Source organism: Cynoglossus semilaevis, chromosome 10 (assembly GCF_000523025.1).
Source record: "Cynoglossus semilaevis isolate Cse_v1.0 chromosome 10, Cse_v1.0, whole genome shotgun sequence".
NCBI classification, from domain to species: domain Eukaryota; kingdom Metazoa; phylum Chordata; class Actinopteri; order Pleuronectiformes; family Cynoglossidae; genus Cynoglossus; species Cynoglossus semilaevis.
This window is the reverse complement of record NC_024316.1, coordinates 2995461-3016995: the sequence shown is the minus strand read 5'-3', so window position 1 is coordinate 3016995 and position 21535 is coordinate 2995461. Positions and strand designations below refer to the sequence as shown.

At 37.7% G+C, this 21535-nt stretch overlaps 2 protein-coding genes across 2 annotated transcripts in view; both read right to left on the bottom strand.

The window, feature by feature from the left end:
- The window catches only part of huwe1 (HECT, UBA and WWE domain containing E3 ubiquitin protein ligase 1), a 30292-nt gene extending 22196 nt beyond the window's left edge, over positions 1-8096 (bottom strand). Inside the window, exons 1-23 of the mRNA XM_025059414.1 lie at positions 6557-8096; positions 5379-5430; positions 5126-5194; positions 4879-4977; positions 4111-4317; positions 3832-3984; positions 3675-3737; positions 3481-3564; positions 3341-3388; positions 3096-3264; positions 2913-3013; positions 2672-2822; positions 2468-2595; positions 2246-2386; positions 2052-2157; positions 1858-1971; positions 1674-1775; positions 1458-1538; positions 1199-1305; positions 809-986; positions 633-724; positions 229-431; positions 30-87 (exon numbers count right to left, since the gene is read on the bottom strand). Of these exons, the coding sequence (XP_024915182.1) occupies positions 30-87; positions 229-431; positions 633-724; positions 809-986; positions 1199-1305; positions 1458-1538; positions 1674-1775; positions 1858-1971; positions 2052-2157; positions 2246-2386; positions 2468-2595; positions 2672-2822; positions 2913-3013; positions 3096-3264; positions 3341-3388; positions 3481-3564; positions 3675-3737; positions 3832-3984; positions 4111-4317; positions 4879-4977; positions 5126-5170 (2430 nt within the window). The 5' untranslated portion in view covers positions 5171-5194; positions 5379-5430; positions 6557-8096. The remainder of the gene's footprint in view (positions 1-29; positions 88-228; positions 432-632; positions 725-808; positions 987-1198; positions 1306-1457; positions 1539-1673; positions 1776-1857; positions 1972-2051; positions 2158-2245; positions 2387-2467; positions 2596-2671; positions 2823-2912; positions 3014-3095; positions 3265-3340; positions 3389-3480; positions 3565-3674; positions 3738-3831; positions 3985-4110; positions 4318-4878; positions 4978-5125; positions 5195-5378; positions 5431-6556) is intronic.
- Positions 8097-12084: 3988 nt separating this feature from the next.
- On the bottom strand, positions 12085-20970 carry phf8 (PHD finger protein 8). The gene is made up of 22 exons (XM_008318138.3): positions 20642-20970; positions 19260-19538; positions 19035-19120; positions 18822-18945; positions 18571-18731; positions 18017-18158; positions 17689-17875; positions 17377-17539; positions 17182-17269; positions 16956-17062; positions 16743-16834; positions 16548-16637; positions 16154-16435; positions 15984-16066; positions 15726-15895; positions 15478-15563; positions 15204-15325; positions 14692-15023; positions 14505-14600; positions 14284-14393; positions 13628-13973; positions 12085-13547 (listed from the first exon to the last, which is right to left on the bottom strand). The coding sequence occupies exons 2-22, from the start codon at positions 19355-19357 to the stop codon at positions 13459-13461; spliced, it is 3054 nt and encodes a 1017-aa protein (XP_008316360.1). The 5' UTR covers positions 19358-19538; positions 20642-20970; the 3' UTR covers positions 12085-13458.
- Positions 20971-21535: the final 565 nt, after the last annotated feature.

Sequence of the window (21535 nt, the reverse complement as noted above, 5' to 3'; positions counted from 1 at the left end):
GGAACATTTAACTGTTGATCATTACTTACCACATTTAAAATGTAGTCCATTAAAGGTATAGGTATACGTTCTTCAGTTCCAACCACCCTGCAAGAATTCAGCATTCAGTTAAATGACCATGACTCAGTAAAATATTTGAAAGTGAGTCATTTCATGGTGAGCGTGTTAAGTGTTGGTGTTCAGTTCTACTGTGTTACAAACTCGTCATACAGTTCAAGTGGCACTGACTGTCTGTTGCTCTCTGGTTCTCCTTGTTGCTGGGTGAATGTGTGGAGAGCCTCCTCTTCTTCTTCATCCTCACTTGACGCTTCTTCTGCAGCATGGCTGGACCGTGCTGGTGGGACAGCTACAGTGCCATCTGCTTTCTGGATGGATGGTTTCTGGCAGATGTACTCTGGGGCTCGACCCAGGTTGCAGATCTCCTCCAGCAACTGTTACCCACAACAAATACTTTAAATGATATTGCAAACTCCACTGCACGTCACATTATAGAAATGGAAGGTAGAGTGTGTTGCTGTTGTTCTCTTAATCAACAATTCCCTTGTATCTTTCAATAATGAATTCTAGTAATTTATAAATGTTTGTGTGCCTAGAAACATAAATAAAAACAAATCAGATTACAAGAAAAGCACCTTAATGATGGCAGTGGTAGCATCAGTTTTCAGAGTCGGTTGGTGTCTCATAAGTTCATCCACAGCACTGCCTAAGTTGGATGCTGTGTCACCTAAAGTCAAATACAAACATCATCAACATTAACTGCTATGCACTACAAAAAAATATAGCTTGAAGCAAAAATAGTTAAACTCACCTAAAGGGTCAGAGCTGCGTCGTCGGCGCATAGCAGGCAGGTAGTCAGGTGACAAAAGCACTTTGAAGAGGCGCTCAAATGGCTGGCACTGAACAAAGGAGTGCAGACCTCGTGCGTTCAGGCAAAGAGCGCTGAACACATTAGGCAGAGAACCTAACACCTCACGAGTTGCAGGAACCTGGAAAATAGAAACAATGACCTAACTGAGTAAAAAAGCTGCAAGCTGATACAATTAACCCATCCAAAAGTATGACCCACATTAAAACTCACCATCACACATTTTGTATATTTATCATTTTTATAAAATATTAAGCTACAGTAATAATTAAAAAAAAACGGAATTTGTAATAACTATAAAAGTGTTGATGAAAAGATTTTCACAAGACGCACATCTTTGATGAGAAGGGCATGCAGCATGACATCAGTGAGACCATTATCCTGTAGAGAAGAAAGCAGGGAGGGCTCCTGGAACACAAACACGGTCACGACCTCTGTCGCTAAAGATCCAGAATTTAGAGACAAGAACAGAAATGGGAAGAAACAGTCACAAAAAAAAACTCATATTTGAAATAAAGTTCCATCCTCTTGATATAAAGCAAGTGATAGCATTTAGTTTATATCCAAGTCTGAGGAAACATTGTAAACTCACCTAAGAGAAAGAGTGAAGGTCCATAATATTCTGCATTACTGATGATGTGCTTGAGTGAGGTAGGCAGGGACCCATCCATAACTTTAGACAAATGCAATGTGCAAAAAACATACATTAACATATATGATATTAATTAAACTACTATCACATTTTATCACAATTATAATTGATCTTGAATAAGTCTTTTGAACAGTTAAGGGTGTGCTGAAAACTCACCATGACGGATGCCATCAGAAAATGAAGGATCCGGGATGGCTTTCTTCAAGAAATTTAGCATCGACTTTAACAGAGCTGCCCTCTGGGGGATACACTGCATACCTACATATAGTGGTAGTGTCATTCTTAAGATATTATAATGTATTAGTAAAACCACACATTTTTAATTTCAATGTATGTGTACCTGGGCGAGGTGTATGGGTGTTAGAAGTGCTGCTCTGTGCCCGATGATCTCCCTCAGGTCTGGCACCAGAGGATGTTGACGGTCCAGGGCTGCTTTCCATGGAAACTTCTGACACTAAACGGTTGTAATATAATATAAGTTAACAAACATATTTCATATATTTATAGAAAAACATTTAATGGATGCTGACTTACTCTCCATGTCTGTGTCCATGTCTTCAGACTCCACAGCTGCACTTGGCCTCTGAATCTTTGGCTTGATGACAAAGGGGCCCTCTTTCCTTGACAGGTCCACCTCATGCTAGAAAACAACAAATTCATGACGTGGTTAATGGAAGAATTAGTCAGTTGTTCTGCTGGTGAAGGATGCAGTGAAGAGTAAAACTAACCTCTAGCCTACAGATGAAAATGGAAAGGCCACTGTGGGACTGAAAGGCAGCCATATCAAGGTTGGTGATGAGGTCCACAACCCGCACTGCTCTCGTCACAAAGGTGATCTGGTCCTGCTCATCACCAAGGAACTTAATGACCTACAATATGCAAAGTAAAAAAAAATACTGTTAGAAATGAAAAATTAATTACATTAGTGAGGTGTTAAGAACTAGTTTTACCTTTAATAGGGCTTCCATCATACCACAGGAGACAAGAGCTTCCCCTCCAGCATCATAGCTGGCCAGATGGTACAGGAATGAAAATAGCGCAGTGGCAAATTGGTGTGGGTATGGTTCCATTAAAGGGTCTGTGGATTAATAATTAAGGTATTAAACATAGCTGACACAGAACTGTCACTGTAGGGATTCTGACTGAATTCTCACCTATCATTGCCTGTATACAGTTTCGAACCAACACAGGTAAGAAGCCATGGTAGGAAGCAGTGCCAGTGCAGTCAATGATGTTGGAAAGTTTGGGTGTCCTTTCCAGATGGACAATCGAGGTTAAAGTGCGCAAAGATGCTGCCTTGATATCCTGGGAAAAAAAAAAAAAAAAGATTTAAAATACAGAAATGTTTACATGCATTTGTCACCAGAATATATTGACCCAAGAGGATACACTCACCACAAGCTGCTTGTCCGTAATTTGCAATACGTCCACCAGCTCCTCTATCAAGCCATTATACAGAATACTGTTGGCTGACTCTTGGAGTGCATTTGAATACACTGCAGGAAAACAGAAATTGTCACTAGCCCACATTTAAAGAACAAACAATTGTTATCTTTATTGTAAGGAGTTTCCACTCACCCAGTATAGAGATAGCATGCAGTCGAGCCTGCACAGCCTGCAACCTTTTCTTGTGGTTTGAAAAACCATGGGCCAGACGGATGTGAGTGAACAGCAGGGTTTGTTTGTCTTTAGGGATGTTGTACATCACTGTAAGTGACTCCATGATCTCAGATGGGCTCTCTGAAATCTATGACCCACAATGATGAGTTAAGGCCACTTAGAAATGTGACTTGTTATAAAATGCAAATAAAATATAACTGTACCTTGTCAAGCTGTTCAATGTGAATATAATGTAGTGTGTTACTACTTGTCTGTTGCAAAAAGAAGAGTTCAAAAAGCATTAGAAATGTGTTTTTCAATAAGTAAATACATATGTTTTTGAAATAAGTATTGGTGTCTTCACCTTCTTGTCTACTTTGACTTCAGGGCCAGGGCCTGGTTCAGCATAAAACTCAAAGTGCAGTGTGGTGGCACTTGGAGGGTACTTCTACATCCAAACATGTTGAAAACATTTTAAAACCAGTTCATAAACAGTGACTTAGCCGTGTAGCCATTTTCTACATGGATGTAACTACAGCAGTAAAGTTAAATTCTTACCGTCATTAGCAAATCCCTACAGCACTCAGCCAGACCAAAGCCATTTTCCTTTCCTCCCCAACTCTACAAAAATTAAAAAAGAGACTTAATAATGTTGTTCTTTCTCACAGGGGACAATTGGAATCTAAGCAAGAAAAAGCAATGGCATTCACTAGACCTCAGCCAGGTGCTGCAGACGAGCCAATAGAGGTGTTCTTTTGTCTGATCCCAGTCTTGTGATGTAGTTAGAGCGCTTACTGAACACATACAGCAGGTTTAGCACAGACAGGACCACCTGCATGTCACATGACGCTAACAAGGTGGTTAAGTGCTGGAAATGGAATGGGAGAAGACAACAGACGGTTTTATTTAGTGAGCATATTTTCTTCTCTTCTTGTGATGTGCAGTACTCCAGAGAAGCAGAGTAGTTATTGTGAATATAACAGTGCAAACCTACCTCTATGGAGCTGTAGAGATGCCTAGAGAAGCTATATTCAATTAGGAGGGCTGTGAAGTTAAGCACTGCAAGCAGCAGGGCTTTGAGCTGTCCATTGTCTGGACGGTCACACACCAGCAGCCATGACATATTCTCCACTGTCTGGCCTGCGTCACAAAGGATGCCATCAAAGCGGTCCAGCAGATCCACCCAATGGTACAGTTCGCACTGTTGAAGACAGGCCATTACTCATATAGAGCACAAATCCATAGATGTAGCCATCCACCCGTTTTTGTATCACTATGTGTTGCATATTGTAAAGGCTTTTTAAAAAAAAGCGACATGTTACTATATAATGATAATGTTGAGGTTGTCTAGTTAAACCTGCTCTTCTGTTGTTCCCCTTCATTGTGCTCTGCAAAAGATGCTGAAGAACTATATTGTATGGTTGAGGACCTCTAAAGAAACCTGTATTTTTTATTTTTTTATGACACAAGTTGAAAATTGCAATGTAAACAATGAAATCATTTATCAAATGAGTAGAACACAGTGTTCAGTATGAATCCTATTCATCATCAAAGAACACATTTGGAAAGAGATTTGCACACAGACAGACATGTTTCAGACAAAACAAGTTCAGTTTACTCCCCCCACCACTGTTTATGTACCTGCTTAGGTTTTCCTCAGTTAAAACATCGAAACAAAGACATACTTAATAAACATGCAAGTTATTCTGGAGAATGATTACTGGCCAACGTATAAAAGATAATTTTGCATTTCAAGGCTTACCTTGCCAATATTCCATGTCTTGATGTGTTGTAGTTCAACTAATAGTTGCTCATCACTACATGACTTGAGCTTCTCTATAAGTATCCTGCAGTCAGCAGGCTGAAAAAAAGAAACAAAAACAGAGCATAAACTTTAGTTAACCATAGATGTGTGAAATGGCCCAACATTGTATTTCTATATCTCAAAAGTATAAAATATTAACAGAAATTATGGCTTGTATCATACATAAAAGAAAATGCAAACTTACAGCTTCTGTAGGAGTTTTCTTCAGTTTGCTTCTGTCGACCTTCATTGTCAATGTTTCCTTTTATCGCTCCTGGTAAAAAATGCAAACGAGCTTCAACATTTAAAGCGGTTTAATAAACAATTGAAATCCACTGCTTTCAATAAAAACTCCAAACAGCAAATACTGCAATAAACAGCAAATACTGTTTATTGTTTTAATACAATACAACACACACATGATGTTTGACACAGACTGAAATATAAAATGTACTTACACAAAAAAGAATTTGGCAACACCCGCTTAACAGCATGTTCTGGAGACGTTACCTGTAAAAAGATTATGGCATAAAAAAAATCTATTAAATGTCTTTAAAGGCCAGAACATATTTTTCCAAGATAAATAAGAAATATGTATAGCTTATCAGAAAAAGTTTACTTAAAAATGAAAAAAGCTTGGGAATACCAAATTAGTGTATTAAAAAATATATTTATATGCTACATACAGTGCTTTTCAGTCCTCTGCAGCTCTTTACCACTGAAATTTTGCCTTATGCCAGACCAGGAGGCAACATTCGCGCTGTTTGAACAACTGCTGTACCCACTGATCCACAGGTACATCAAAATTTAAGTATTAAAAAAACAGGTAATAATCTTTGCTTGAATTATTGAACTATTTGTAGTGTAATCTTTACACTGAACACTGCGTTATATCCAATTTGTCAGCACAAAGTAAAGCGGGAAACGGGTCCATACATTGCTAGAAATACACAACACAATGGTAATTAGAATGGTTCGACTCATATAGAAGTGGCAGCAGTAGCTCCAATCAGATGTAAATAGTCGCCGCCTCAATCTTCGTCAACGCAGTTTAAACTTATAGCCACCTAGCAGCTAATAAAACACACTAATAGTCCATCTTTATATAGCAAATATAGCAATACAGTGTCAACATGTGGCGCTGGCGTAAATGATGGCAAAGCAGTCTGGTTTGTTTGGTTAAAGATGTACAAAACGCAGACAAAAAGTCACACTGCCACAGGAATCGAGCGGTAATGTTTGCTGCGGAGTTGCTGTAGCCACCGTGCAGCTAAAGCTAAGCTACCGGTAACGACCGATCCTCTCCGGGTGGACTTGAAACCATTGAATACCACCAGTCTTGCAATTAAAGTATATAAAATTATCAACAATACGTGTGTTGACTCAGCAGATAACACCCAAATGTAGCCAACTACAAACCAACCACTTCTTGCGTGTGTACCACAACTGTCAGTTCATCTATGTTAAAATTACCATACTGTCCTAACCTGACTCTTTGACTAATTTAGGTCGGGGCTGCACAGGCCACAAAGGAAGTCCGCACTCATTGCTTCAGCAACATTAAGTCTTTTGTTTGAATCATACAATAAACAGCGTTCACTGACCCACGACAGTGAGATCGGCGTGTGTCAAATACCTTGAAAAGACACACCACACTTTGCGGTGGTCGAGAGTCCCAACCTGGATTCCCAGAGACACTGCTATAACACGCGCTAGCTGTTGAGCTAGCAACAGCTAGCCGAGCAGCAGGAAAGCAGAATGACTCGCTGAATCATTGTCGGACGAGACTAACGTGACTCTGCCACTTCTGTTTTCAGTTTTATGTCCAGTCAAACACAACACCGGCTGCAGTCTGGAATAAAGAAGTTCACTAGCCCGTTCTGTTTTTCCTCACGGTGTCCGCGCTTGTTTTCGTGGCACACACGGACACTAGCTGTTAGCAGAGTCACCATGAGTGGGTAGTGTGCAAAAAGTGAATAATGTTACGGCTGGGAATGAGCCTCTGTTTATCGACGCAGTGCATATTAATGTAAGACGGCCAGTCTTATGACGGTGAAAGGTCTTTTCATCAATAAAACTACATACAAACTCTCATGAAAACAACCCGTACTACTGACAAAACTTATGCAATATCAGTATCATAGCATAAATCGTAAGATTAAATAAGAAATATATATTGTGAACAAATACCAGCCTCTACAAGAAAAATGCGTTTGATGCGCATCTAGGGACATTTAACACACCATTTCTTACTAATTTCTAAATGTTAAATGTGTTACAGAAAACGGTGAAACTACTCAGGTGAAACATAATGCATTTAAAGCAGTATTAGGTGTACAAAATAGAGAATGCAGAAAAACGAACACAGTTATCTCTGGCCTAAAAGCCACTTAGGGTTTACATCATAATAAAGTTACATACTTATATCTACCACTAGATATGAGACCACACATTAAAAAATAACTACATTCTGGTGTAGTTGAGGTACACCTATTCATCACCTAAATCTGACCAATCTGACCATTTTTCCTTTGCATGTTGTGAAATTGTGAAACAACCAGCAGTCATAGATTGTGAGCTCCAGCCCCGATTCATGAGCACAGAGGAATGCATCCAGAGAATCCCAACGTTTTACCAGATGTAAAGGTCACAAAAGATAAACACCATGCAGCCTAATATATCATGGGATCCACCCCAGACGGATACCTGGTGGAAAATCATAACTAGAAGCAGCAGCCTGGAATGATACTGTTGAAGATTTATTTACTGTTTACTGTTAAAACAGCAACGTGGGGTAAATTAAACTACACCAGATATAGACATATTTACAATATTTATGTTTAAATAGTGTGAAAGTAAGAGAAAGGAGTGACAATTTCTGAGTAAGTAAGCTAACAAATTTATAACAGACTTCCAGTGGCCTGCAGCCAAAGTCTGTCCTGTCCTATAGGCTACAGGTTTCGATGGCTGAATGCATTTTATAGCTCATGCCTTCACACTGTGCACAATATCGTTCTTCACGTTGTTTAACATTAACAGGATGTGTCTTCTGATTTGTGTGTCATGAACATTAGTCAAAATCTGTTACCTCACATTTAAGTTATGACAAGCCAACAGTATATCCACTGGTTATTTTTTATGTCAGCAAATGTATTTAAACAGTGTATTTAATTGTCATTTTTACACAGACTACTTAATATCTACAGCATATATTAGAGTATTAGAAGTAATACAGATAACCTCAATGTAATTACATACATTGTTTTAATGTAATTTAATAGTGGACACAAATGCATATATTACTAAGTATCAGTCCATCAATCAATATTTTCAATGATGTTGGACTTGTGCTCAAAGGTTTGACACACCACACACAATGGTGTAGTTTATTATTATTATTATTATTTTTAATTTTAGTCACTGCCTATTTACTATACCCTGACATTTAAAGTTCTCTGGGGTTGCTCAAAAATTATGTGCACTGCTGAACGTTAATAAGCAAAACATTCTTCTAACTCTATTTCTACAAACTTCAATAACAATGACTTCTTTAGGCAACACCTGATTGATCATTATACTGCAATTCCTTTGTCTACTTCATATTTCGGGCTCCTGACCTTAATGATAGAAAGTTCCTTTATTTGAAATTAGATGTATCATGACGCAATACTGTGACATATTGGCTAATCACAAAAAGACACTGTCATGTACTGATAGCTGTGATCATCCAAACCTACACCAAGAAATTAATATTTATGACAAGCATGAACTAAAGATATACATTAAATCACAAAATTCAGAATTCAACTGTCAAACTCATACCGAATACTTTGGTCATTATTACCAGAGATATTTAATACATCCTCTTTTTTTTTTTACTTCTTTGACTTTGGAGTTACTGACATTTTCCTAAGTAATATTCTGATGCTATAAACAGAACACACACTGCACCAGTGAGCTCATACTAAGATGAATAGCTGATAAATCACAGCAGCTCCATCTGGATAAACAGATAAGACTAGGAGCAAAGTAAAAATAATTAAGTGGTTATGGGTGAAAATATTTGTGTGATGAAGTTTGAACTGTTAGTATTTAAGGAAATTTATTTCACGAGTTATTAAAAATCATATGCAAGTACTTTTCAAATAACTTTTCTTGTTACTGTTAACTGTGTGACGTTAATGAGATTACACCTGAACATTGATCAAAAGATTTGTAATCTGACCCGTTAACTGGTATATTATTAGCCACATTTAATTTGTTTGCAAACAGTATCTTATCAGAACAGTTTTCACAGAAAGAAATATTTTTCATTACATACCAGAAACTGCTTTGATTCATAAGCTTCACCAATGTCATCCTTGACATGCTTTCTTAGTTTCTGGTAACTATCTGGAAAAAAATGTAAAATTATTTCTAATCAATGATTTTAAAATAACCCATGTTAACCAAAGTACACTAGCATTATAGATTGTATTGCTAGTTTAGTACCGAACAGATTCCACAAATTGTCCACTCCTAATTTCTTTCATTGCATTCAGCCTAAGACATCTTTGAAATTATTATTTTCTGAATTATGTGTGGTGATGTGTTTTACAGCAGTTGGCATTTATGTTGTAATACTGTCTGCTTTAATCTTTACCTTTCCTTCTCCTATCCTCGTTTTTGTTTCCGACAGACTGGGCACAATCACTGTACATTTCTGCCTTCCACTGCTTTGGAGATTTGAACTCTATTAAACCACGTTCAGTTTCTAAACCCCTGACATTATTTTTCAATACCTTTTATCTGTCCTCAGACTTTGATTCTTACCTCTACCTTTGATCCATAGTGCATTGGGTTCTTATAATTTCTACAGTTGACCCTATAAACTCTTGATAGTAGCATAATGTATCGTCTGTGGAAAAATGTCTGGAAAATGACAATTCTATTGTAGTTTTAAAAAAATGATTAACCCTACAATTAGCACTTTGGTCAACAGTCTTTGCACAAAAGAGCAACCAGAAAAACCCAGAGTCATATGAGAATTACAGTGATGTCATGTACCCTGCTTAGAATTTCTGGCCACATGTACTCTTCTTCATGGGTTGTGCAGGCAGGTAATCTGCTTAGTGATACTCAGTAATATCTCCTGATTTATCTTGGTTTAGGACAAGCACAAGGTGTCGGCGGAGTGATATCAGCAGTAGTTAAGTATCTTCGAAGAAGAAGATAAACCCAATTCCCTAATGCCATTTATTAAAAATCTTGGCCACATCTAAACATCCAAGCGTTATAACATCAAATCATTACAAAGATAAATTTGTTTTCCATGCATTCCTCAACTTATTCAAGTGAATGACCATTGGACACGTAACCCGTCTGACACAACACACACTGAATTTGGGTTCATCATTTGTCATTGCTAAAACTACAGACATAAAGAAGAGAAGTAGTTGACACTGACTTGAGAGAGCATTAGACATCTACCAGCAGGGTAACAATACCAAACAATAATGAAAGAGAGCATCAATAACTACCAGACATTAAAATCAAGTCAATTACTAAAAATATATACATATATGTATATATAAATCTTAAATGTGTCAGTATCATGCCACGTTTTATTTGTTGTTGACATACAGCCAATACGTAAATATGCTGTAATTTGAATTGAAAGTCACGTGAATGTGAAACATCAAATCTGTTTTTATGGAATAAAAATTGTGTAACTTTGCTAACGATTTAACGAGTTACCACAGAAAAAAAAGACAAGCACAAAACAAGACACTGAGATTGAGGATATTTCTTCTATATACCGTTTAGAAATCCTTACATAATTTACCCTTAATGGTATTTCTATTTATTTCTTGTCTATAAATATGACAAAAGCTTTATGTCAGTGTGATGCTTTATTTTAGGTAGAACTATTCAACCTACAGAACGCAATCGTAGCATTAAACTAAATAACCAGTGACGTTTTTAACCGATTACTTAATTTGTTATTTCCTATATCTTTCTCAACTCATATATTTAAGTTATGGTGTCACTTGACCTGCTAATAAAGCTCAAACGGCGTTTTAATATTTTAAGAATGTAATTAAACAAATAAGCTGAAGTCAATGGCGATGCTAAGGTTGGTAAAGTTAGAAGCTACTGAAGTGACATTAGGCAGGCTAACTAGCAACCCGTGCTAGTCTTCGCTTATTTGTCTATTTTACGCTCCTGTTAGCGGAATTACCACAAGTTACATATTCTACGGCAAGACAAACATTTAAAATAGCGCTCACCGGCTTTCCCTGGCGAAAGGTTAAACTTGTAGAAGCAGTGGCACAAAAACCCCACGTACAGTGAACATGACGCCGTGCGTGTGTTTGAGGGTTTCGCGCGAGCCCAGCCAGTTGGCAGTCCGCACAATGCTCTATCACTGGGATCATGGCTACATTAAAAATGGCGGTCTCCACAGCTAAAGATAGAAGCTTTACCTCTTAAAAAACACACATTTAAGAGCTTTGCCTCCCATGACGGACAGTTACCATGAGATGCAGCCGCTGCGTTAACCATGGATGTTAGTAGTGCCTATAAACCAATGCTAGTAATGTTGAAAAGGTAATTCGCCTTACCTCTGATGCGCGTTACATTTGCTTCTCCATCTTGCTTTTGCGACTAGTAGGGCAGTTTAGATCTCGCGAGAATACCTGCTGCTGCGCTGGTCTGGGGCACTCCCTTGTATTTCTGAAGGATAAACAATACTGCTGCGTTTTTTGGCTCTGGAGCAAATCAGTGATAACTGGTACTTCCAGCTGCAATCATGTGATTTCATGTGCACACGAAAGCACTCAGGGAAGAGTAGTCTTAGATTTCAGAAGACTGTTTAATATAAAAGTTGAATCACAACTTTGGGGACAACTATGGGTAGGAGTACATTTTAATGTACGAACACATTTAGCCACTATCTAGACTGTATCTTATGTCACTAGTGAGAAACAAAATAGTTCATACAGAAAACCCTGAGGAAAAACGGCAGTCACCAGGTGCTGCATTGCAGTCCAATTGTAATTTTACCCAAAAATGCAGTTTAAAGTTGTATAACATTACCATAAAAATCTAAAAATGAGAACGACATATACACCGACCTCCAGTGGAAAAAGTTTGCCCAAAAAAAAAACTCTATGGAAAAAGACAATTTTGCCCAAAGGTATATTTTAAGTACATTTTTAAAACACAGTACACACCAACACAAGAGTGGGTAGCAACAATAATTAATATAAAAACTAAATGGATACTACAAGGTCATTTATGTCTAGCACACATTTCAATAGCATACCAACACGACACAACTAGGCATGACATTTACTGCATACAAATATAAAAAAGGGATTTTTTTTTCAGATATTTTCCAAATACAGCAATTTATCATGTACAAGTTATGTTAAGAAAAGATTTCAAAGTATCTGGAACTATAAAAGAACTTAAATTACATCATACATTATATATGTACATATGAAATTGTGTTCTGCACCGTCACTCATATTTAAACAAATAAATCTACATTTTTCTTAATCGCTAGTACATTCTGTGAAAAGAAAGCACATGTCTAAATCTGACCTGACAAATTAAGGTAACCTGCAAAAAACTAGTCTTTTTAACATATAATATTTTTCTGCTTTTCAAATGTAGCTATATAAATTACAAATATTACAAATATGTACATTGTCAACTTAAATTGTAAAAAAGAAAACAGTAACAAAGCCACAGAAAAACTTTTTTACATGTATTAAGTGGTTGAAAAAGTCAAAGTGGGACTTTGAAGACAAGGTGATAACAAAACACATGAAATAAAACTGAACGTTTTCCTTGATAAATAAAAATGATAAATAAAACTGTATGTTAATCTTGGCATTAGTTTACATGGTTTGATTTATAGACAGAGCTACATTACATGAATAAAAAGTTATATGGTAACTAGTTGGTAAAATCAATAGAGATTTCTGATGATGAGCACAATAGATTGATGTGTATGTCTTACCACACGTGAGGTTTTGGGTTTAAAACTACAACTCAATGCAACAAGACAACAGCGTGACAACATGTGTTTTTCTTTCCCTTTAAAAAATTATGTTGGACATTTTGAATTTGCATAAACACAATTTCAATAGAAAAGAATAAAAACAAAAACTTAAAGAGTTTTTTTCTATGCTAGTTAATTGAGCTAGTTAAAATCACTGTTCTGCTGGATTTTAGTCTTTTTTTCTCTTTTTTTTTTTTTTACAAACTGTCCTAATATCATGATCTAAATCTAATTACCATCATGACAATCATCACTGTAATCTGTTGAAAATAAAAGATGTATCTCTGAAAATACCTGAATGCAAAATAATGGAGTGACAAACCAGCCACAAACTTGGTTGAATACCTGCTTCATGGCAGAACAACACGTATTAATTAACAGGTAAGGACAGTAAACAAATTTTAAGTACAAAATATAGAATATTCAATTTTTTTTCTGGACTTACTTCTACAATATCCCTTTTCATAATTTCACATCTTCAATGTATTTTACAAGAGGAGTTTCCCATTGCGATGGATTTTAAGAATTTTTCCGAGTCTCTGTTTTGCAGTTGCTAGCCCTTTCTTTGGACGTTTTCCTATATTAAAAGGAAAAAGAGAAATGTTTTAGATTTTCAAATAAGATCAAAGATATCAAAATGTAATTTCTTTTACTGACCAACTCCTGTTATTCCTTGGCTTGCTGGGGATGCACCAGACAGAGAGTTGCTGTTCTGTGGAGACAGCGAAGGTCGTCGTGAAGTGAGGAACACACCAGGGGCCATGGCTCCACCACCTCTAGGACCTCCAGGCCCAAAAGGTCCTGGTCCTGCTGTATATTCATGGTCCAGCAAACTAGCAGAGAAATAATCCATCCTTCTCTCTGGACTAAAGTCTCCAGCAGACTCTGAAGCAGGTAAAGGAGACGATGGCGCCTGCTCTATCTGCGCAGGGGGAGAAGCGACTGCAGCAGGAGGGCGGCGCTGTTTTTTGGTGTACTTTCTTTTGGCAGGCTTCTGCTGCTCCTAAATCAAAATTGAAAAAAAAAAGAACAGATATTAAGCATAAATAAAGGCAAACAAATCAAACAACAACATTTAGAACATACATTTATATTCCATTCTTTAAACATTCTATGAGTAAACAATTAAGGACTGGCACCACATTTTTAAGACGAGTCACACTTGAGTCCAGACAAAGCAAAGTCATACAATTCGTGTCGTAACTTCAACAGCAACAGGACAGGATCACTACGAGGTAATCACTTGTTACAATGGCACCTATAATGGTCATAATTCCAATAAATAAGACCAATATTTATTTGGTTGGACTCACTTGTTGTGCCAGTTTGGCAGCCGCAGCAGCAAGACCAGTTTCTACAGATGCAACTCTGGCCCCCTCTCTGGCTGGTCGATCCTGTTTGGGAAGGGTGGGCATCACTCTGGCTATAAATGAGAAATAAATACGAGTTAAATAATCAACTCATGAATAGTTAATAAAATGACCAGATAACATCTGAAAATACAGATTTAATTATGGTGTGTTACAGCCATTACCTTTAGGACTCCAAGGAGAATCATCCCAGTTCTTCTTACGCTTCATCTTAGTTTTATTAGCATGGTCCTCCTCATCAGACTCCAGGGATGGATAAACTTAAAAGACAGAACAGAAGAATCTCTTACACTCTCCAAAACACCAAAAACACTAAGTATAATGGTGTAATTGTCAGAGTGAGCTGCTCACCATAGTCTGAATCTTTAAAACAGGTTCCCAGGGTTTCCTGTTCATCTGGACTGTCATCATCACTTAAGTGACGGGCCGGCCGTTTAATTGGCCTTTTTCCAGGCCGCTGGATGACAGCTTTCTTCTCGGAAGTTCCTGTTTTTTTAACCCCTCCAGTTACCCACACAGCCCTGCCTCCCTTCTCTTTGACCACCCCTAAGCCCTCTGTCAGACCTCCAGAGATAGATAATGGAGATGAAGATGATGAAGATGAGGACGAGGAGGGGGGATTAGCCATGGAAAGCATTCCCTGGATAGCATCACGAGTACTCGGAGAAGCTGGTGCTTCCTCACTGGGAAATAAAAAAATAAGACTTTTATTGAAAACATGCAAATATGTGCTGTGTTCACATTTAAACAGTACTTAAATCATGCTACACAAAAGCAATAAAATCATGGGTTCCAAGCATTTGGTAGTTGTAACATAACTTTGAAATCACCCTTCTTCCTTAGAAAAAGTAAAAACATCTGACCTCAGTGCTGCAGAGTCCAGTCCCGCAACTTGCTTGCTGGCCTTTAGTAAGTCCAGAATTCCCCCTGCACCACCCTTCACTCCATGAGCAGCCAGTGCTTCCTCATCTGTGGTGTAGTCCTCCTACAGACATGTACAAAAGCAAACTCGTTTATGAAGTCAATAAACTGCTGTTTTATTGAGCTGCTATATATAACTATACAGCTGAATGGCATTTAGTATGTAAGACTGGCTCCAGGAAACCTGTCCGTCATAGTCAGTCATAATGATCTCACCTCAATGTCAAAGTCAACCTCTCCTGGCTCTCTGATACGATTCGGGTCAGAGCAGGGTTTGGCTCTGGGCAGCTTCCTAGGAAGACCTGTATATACATTTAAAACTATTAAAATAACTATTAAAAATTAGATTACAGTAACACATTCTACAACTTTGAGACAAGTTTTCAAGTAACTACATTTAAGATACGAATAAACATTATGTACCATAGGTTTAAGATGTAATTGGTTTTGTGTCCAATTCCTACCACTTATTTTCTTTTTCTTGCTTGGTCCTGGAGGTTTGCGTCTCGGGGGTGGAGTCTCATCAATCTGCAGCTCATCTTCAGACTCCAAATCAGACAGACTGGCCCCCTCCATGGCAAGATGTTTGTACTTTCCAGCAGCTCCTGCACCATTACTGCTGCCATCCTTCTTACTGCAACAGGGGAAACGGCAGGTAACAATATCAAGACTAATAAAATCGATTAATCAACAAGTTTTGATAGTAATACACCAAAACTCACCCCTGGATTTTTCCATTGGTCAATACGAGCTTGAGTTTTCTTTTACTCAGTTTCCCTTCCAACTCTTCTAATGGCAACTCCAACTGCAAAGAAAAATTTACCAGAAGAGTTCGAACACAAAAGTAAAATAATAAATTGGTAAACCACCTGCAGGTGCCACCCAACCATACCTTGTTCTTGTTTTTGGACTTCCCAGGTTGAAATTTCTTGAGTGTATGTTTGGTGTGGATTTCAATCAGGTCCAGTTCTCCTGCCTCTGCTTTAAGCAGCCCCTTCTGACTCTTCTTCTTGGTTACTGTTGGGCCCAGACCCCCTATTACTTCTTTGGGTTTAGGTCCTTTCTTTTTTACTGGTGGGTGTCCTGAATTTTGAGAGCTGGTCAGTGGGGCTTTAGTGAGCGGAGAACCAGGAAACTGTTGTCCAGTGCGGCCAATGTTTTGTTGAAAGATGTCCTACATTAAATAGAAAAACAACAAAATGTGTTTGTAAAACAGAAATATTTTCACAGAAATATTCAATAAATAAGACAAAACAAGTTCCAGTTTGAGTGCGTCTGCTGCTTACCTCAACCAGGCGAATCTCCTTGGCCAGATCTTTCACTAACATCTGAGTGTTGATGTTTTCTGGAATCTCCGCCTCATGCTCTGCTAAAGCCTGTGAATACAGTAATCATTACTATTTTGTTACAAAAAAAAAACATGGACATTTTTTTAGACTAATCACTGCCTAATATTAATATTTTAGTTCATTTTTACAAACCTCTTTACGGGTCCAACTGCGGAAGGCGTTGTTCAAGGCTTTTGCCCCTTGAACCAGATAAGTGGCTGGATGTCTGCGATTTTCTCGTAAACCTATGACAAATAAATACACAAATGAATGATGAACAGTATATTAGACGAATATATAGAGCATGGAACGACAACCTAAGTTGGCATCAACTTTGAACTACTAAAGAGGGTTGAAGTCTCTTACCTCTAAAGATGTCCAGAAGATGCTTTCCAACATACCAGCACACAGTCTCAAAGTTAGGAAACCTAAACAGGTCTGCTGTGCTCAACCTCTTCTCTATTTCATACGCTCTGGAAATAACAGGAAAAAACATACAAAATATGCTTTTAAAAAGATTTTATTTATTAATTTGATGATTAAATTTTTTTTATTAAGAGCAAAAATGATTTAAACTACTTGAAAAACTCACCGTAACTGCATGTCAATGTTAAGACTGTGCAAGAAATTCCCCCCAAAAGCCAAGCAGTCCACTGGAGTCAAGACAGCATGAATCCACCCTGAAAGATAAATTAATAAGAGAAGTATAAGCACTTGAGACATAACCCTCACAGCACAGAGTTTTTCAACATACTGTATAAAACACTGAAGAAAATAATTAGTGTACCTGTTGGTATGAACAGAGTGTTTCCTTGTTTGAGGGAGCATTTATAGCACATATCAACCTGGTCCCCAAAGAACATCTCGTTCTGGTTTGATGAAGAGCTCCACCGCTCAAACAGTGCCAAGTTGGCTGGTGTTGGGGAAATCAGGTAGAAGATCTTTTCACCCTGTAGAAATCAAACAAGAGGAACACAAACTAAGACAACAAAGTAAAAACACAGCCACACCCCATCCAAGTGCTTATCTTACAATGAAGTGAACACAAACTTGACAGAAAAAAAAACAACCAAAGCAGCATTCTGAAGTGAAGTCTTACCCTCAGAACATGATACCACACGGAGGTTCCCCCAAAGTCAATGTGAAAGTCGGTGTAGCTGTCCTTCACTCCCATGAGGCAGTACTTCTGAACATTGGGGCGCTCAAACACAGACTCCTCAGGCCAAAGATTCTCCACCCATGACAGTTTCCTCACAATCTTTGGGGTCTCCACCAGATTTGAGAGTCTATAACAGACCCAGTTTAGAAACCACAACTGATTTTTAAATATTGAAAAACTTTGGGATTAAACTGAACTTGAAAATGTCACAGTGGTAGACAGCAAACCATAAAGATAAACAGAAATGTGTTGGAATCACTTGGCCGACCTGGTCTCTGAGAACTCCAGGCTGATGACGTTGAGCACTTGGTCTCGGTTTGGGCTGTTGTAATATTCAATGAAGTCTCCCAATCTCATCTTCAAGTCACACTGCCTCGACACATCAATCACATCAATCTCTTTGTCTGCTCCTGCATGTGGAATAAAATAAACACGCAGCACACAGTTGTGGTCAGCTTGATTAGTAACACCTCTGAACTTCCCATTACCATTAACTAGTCAAATTCTCATTAACCCCACACAGGCAGCACCGTTACTGTCAAAATTAACTGCTGAATTATCAAATAATCAATTAAAATTAAAGTGTTGATCTTTGTTGGTCTGGTGAAGAAATACCACAGGTGTAACAAGTAGACCACAACTCTGCAATAACCATAACTGTCTTCTCATAACAGAATAATGTTTAGTTAGCAAGTCACTCCCAGTTCACTGGCATTCTATATCAGTGGTCATGTCACCTAAAACTGATTAATATGCCAAAATACATTGAGAAACTGTTATGGTTGACTGATTTTGTGTGTTTTTAATTTAATTCAACCATACCAATGTAGTGCTCTACATCATTGACACTGAAAGATGACGGCGGAAGTGTCATGCCCAGACCATCCCGTCTGAGCACCATGACAGGAACACTGAACGAATGCTCTTCCAGAAAATCCACTGTCAGCTGAGCTCCAGATGGTTTTAGCAGAACTTCGTCCGCACTGTCAGTGAAACAAAGAAACAGACCAATGCTTTAAATCCTGTATATTTTGTATAAAACTTTTTCATGCTGGACAAGGAAGTAGAATTACCTTGGGAAGGTGCGGCTCCGCAGCTCCCTGACAAATTGTGGACTGCCAGTCTTAACTGGTCGACTGGGATCCCTTCCTGCTGCACTTACATCTATCTGCTTGTTTGCTCCACGCCGTTTGCGCACTAAAGGAGGGAGAAACACACATCAATACAAAGTCTAAAAGCAAACAAAAAGATAATTATAAATGTAAACGTAAGAAAAGTCAACGTACTGACAGATGGCCCATGGGTAACCTGACAGTTTGGACAATGATACAAATCAATCTCAGCTGCCTTGTCCTCTTCAACTCCAACGCAGCTACACAAAAAAAGTTATGTTAAATAAATGTACAAAAAAAACTAATTGATTACTTTATTGCCTAGTGCATGAACCATACAACTCCAAGGAGGACAGTTGTTTTAATAATATTATTACTGTTTATCTAGACACAACCCACCTTCCATGGAACCAGTCTTGACAATTGTCACACTCGATCATGAAGCGCGTCACATCATACGGCAGGCGACACAAACAGTACACTGGTACTGACGCCATGCTGGCTGGTGGTGCAGTTGAACTTGAGGTTTGTTTTTTTTTTTAGGTGAAGGTATCGCAGCTTCTTTAGAATAGTTGTGTGATTAATTAACTAATGAGACCTAATTTATGGAATTTAGGTCATATTGTTGTGGTCCTGGGGTGAAAAGGGGCACGTTTTCTCCAATAGTTGACAGGAAATCTGTTGAAACAGAAAAATAAGACAATCCACTCACTTTAAGTTTAAGTTTTTTTTAAGTTTAAGTTTTGAGTTTAAAATAAATATTAGGCTACTCAATTAGTTACTTTCAAAGTGGAGTTTTAAAATTACAAAGCAACTGCATTATTTTAAATGTAGATTGTAGATAATGTAGATAATTCTAAATTCTAAACCTAAAAGCACCAACTGAAAATTGTAAAATGCAGCTGTTTCCTGAAGGTAACTCCCAAGGGATTAGCAATGTTCCATCTATCTACAAAATCTGGTGTTTCCACAGAATTAGTATATCTAAGTATATCTAATTTACTAGAAAAGCAAATAAAGTGAAACATAGTTTAGTAAAACAATTAATTTTTACAGTAAAGTAATCCACACAAGATGTGAGTTTGGGGGATATATATTTGTTATTAATGATTCATATTATGTATCTTCCATATGCTGCAAATAACTGCAAAATGAGACTCAAATGAAAAGACAACTTAATACAAAATGCTCTGATTTAATGATTAAATTAATGATTTATATTTCCCTTAAGTAGTAACCATTTGAAAATGAACGTTTTCTTATAACTGATGCTTTTTGATTGGTAAATGCATATTTAGTTTTGGGTTATTAAATTGTATTTATAACACTTAATGTGGATATACAGAAACGTCGCAAATAATAATTTTGAGACTTATGAGTAGCAGATGTCAATGATTTGAAAATCATCATATCGGTTAGAAAAACTGCAGTTAACTAAATCTCTCAGACCGATATACACGAATGACTTACCCCCCAAAATTACATTTGGCGGTGAAATTTAAAACATTTCACTGCAATAAAACATTCTGACTGTATTTTTAAAAAGTAAATTTAACTAACAGGATGTTAGTGTTCGCTACTGTTTGTAAACACGCCGTCCGTGTTAGCCAGGCTAATGCTACTGCTAGCTATTTAAAACACTAACAGCAGCATAAAATACGAAGTCTATATGAAACACATTTCAGCTCGTAAACTAAAAACGCCATTTGCATTTGACATGAGTCACATTTTTAACCGGAAAGAAGTGGGCCGTTTGTTCACAAAACAAGTTAGTTACTCACCGAAATCCGGCTGCGGCAAGGCCAAGCGCTCCAAAGCCGCTGTAATCCTCACGCAAGACCGGGGTTCGCTGCGGCCTTGTTATGCAACCGTAAATATAAGCAAAGAATTTAACTAAATCATGCTTTGCCAACTCTCCTGAGCACAAAGATAGAGACCCGGTCTCGACCTGCACACTGGACCACAAGAACAGAGCTCAAAGCAACCTAAACGAGCCAAAAATGTACAAAAAGCAGCGTGCTTAAGTCCATGAGCGCCATTTCAAAGGCTGCAGGGTCGCTGTCTGCGCTTCAAACACAATAAAGTTGCAGCAGCTGCAGCAGGAGCTTCACCCACACTCAGAGCAAAAGCGCTGCGTTTGGACTACATGTAGAAAAAAGTTGTAGAATCCATATGTTTTCATATAAAAGTTTTACACTTCGTTCTATATAAAATTTTGCACATCATAATTATTGTTTTATACGTTTTCCTTTATTCACAATGCGCTCTAACACGGTCGTCAAATTTCACTGAGCTGTTGAGTAGTCCTCGTTTTTCACATACACGTTCATTTCACATATTTTGTTTTTTTAAACACAATTTGTCAGAGGCCAAAATAAAACTAGTTTTATTTAAACAATTGTATATATGTAAGTATATAAGAGTAGCAAGGATCAAGTCAATCCGACTAAATGTCAAGTTAAAGAAACGTGTTTTTTGGCAAACAAAAAACAAACAAGTAGAATAGTTGTTGTAAGAAGTCATGGTAAGGACACGTTTTAGGTACATTGTGAAGAAATTAGCAACATCTAGTGGTGAAATGTCATATTGTAATTGTACATTTCTCATTTCTCAACAATTTCAACCATTTATTCATCGTTACACCAACTATGTTCCTATTCAGAAATCTTTTCTGG

Excerpts from the sequence above, each read along its gene's own strand:
- phf8 (XM_008318138.3), bottom strand. The coding sequence starts at position 19,357 with ATGGCGTCAGTACCAGTGTACTGTTTGTGTCGCCTGCCGTATGATGTG. Across the intron at positions 17,540-17,688 it reads TGTGGTATCATGTTCTGAGG|GGTGAAAAGATCTTCTACCT; the intron begins GTAAGACTTCAC and ends TGATTTCTACAG. Across the intron at positions 16,436-16,547 it reads AGGAGATTCGCCTGGTTGAG|GACATCTTTCAACAAAACAT; the intron begins GTAAGCAGCAGA and ends TATTTAATGTAG.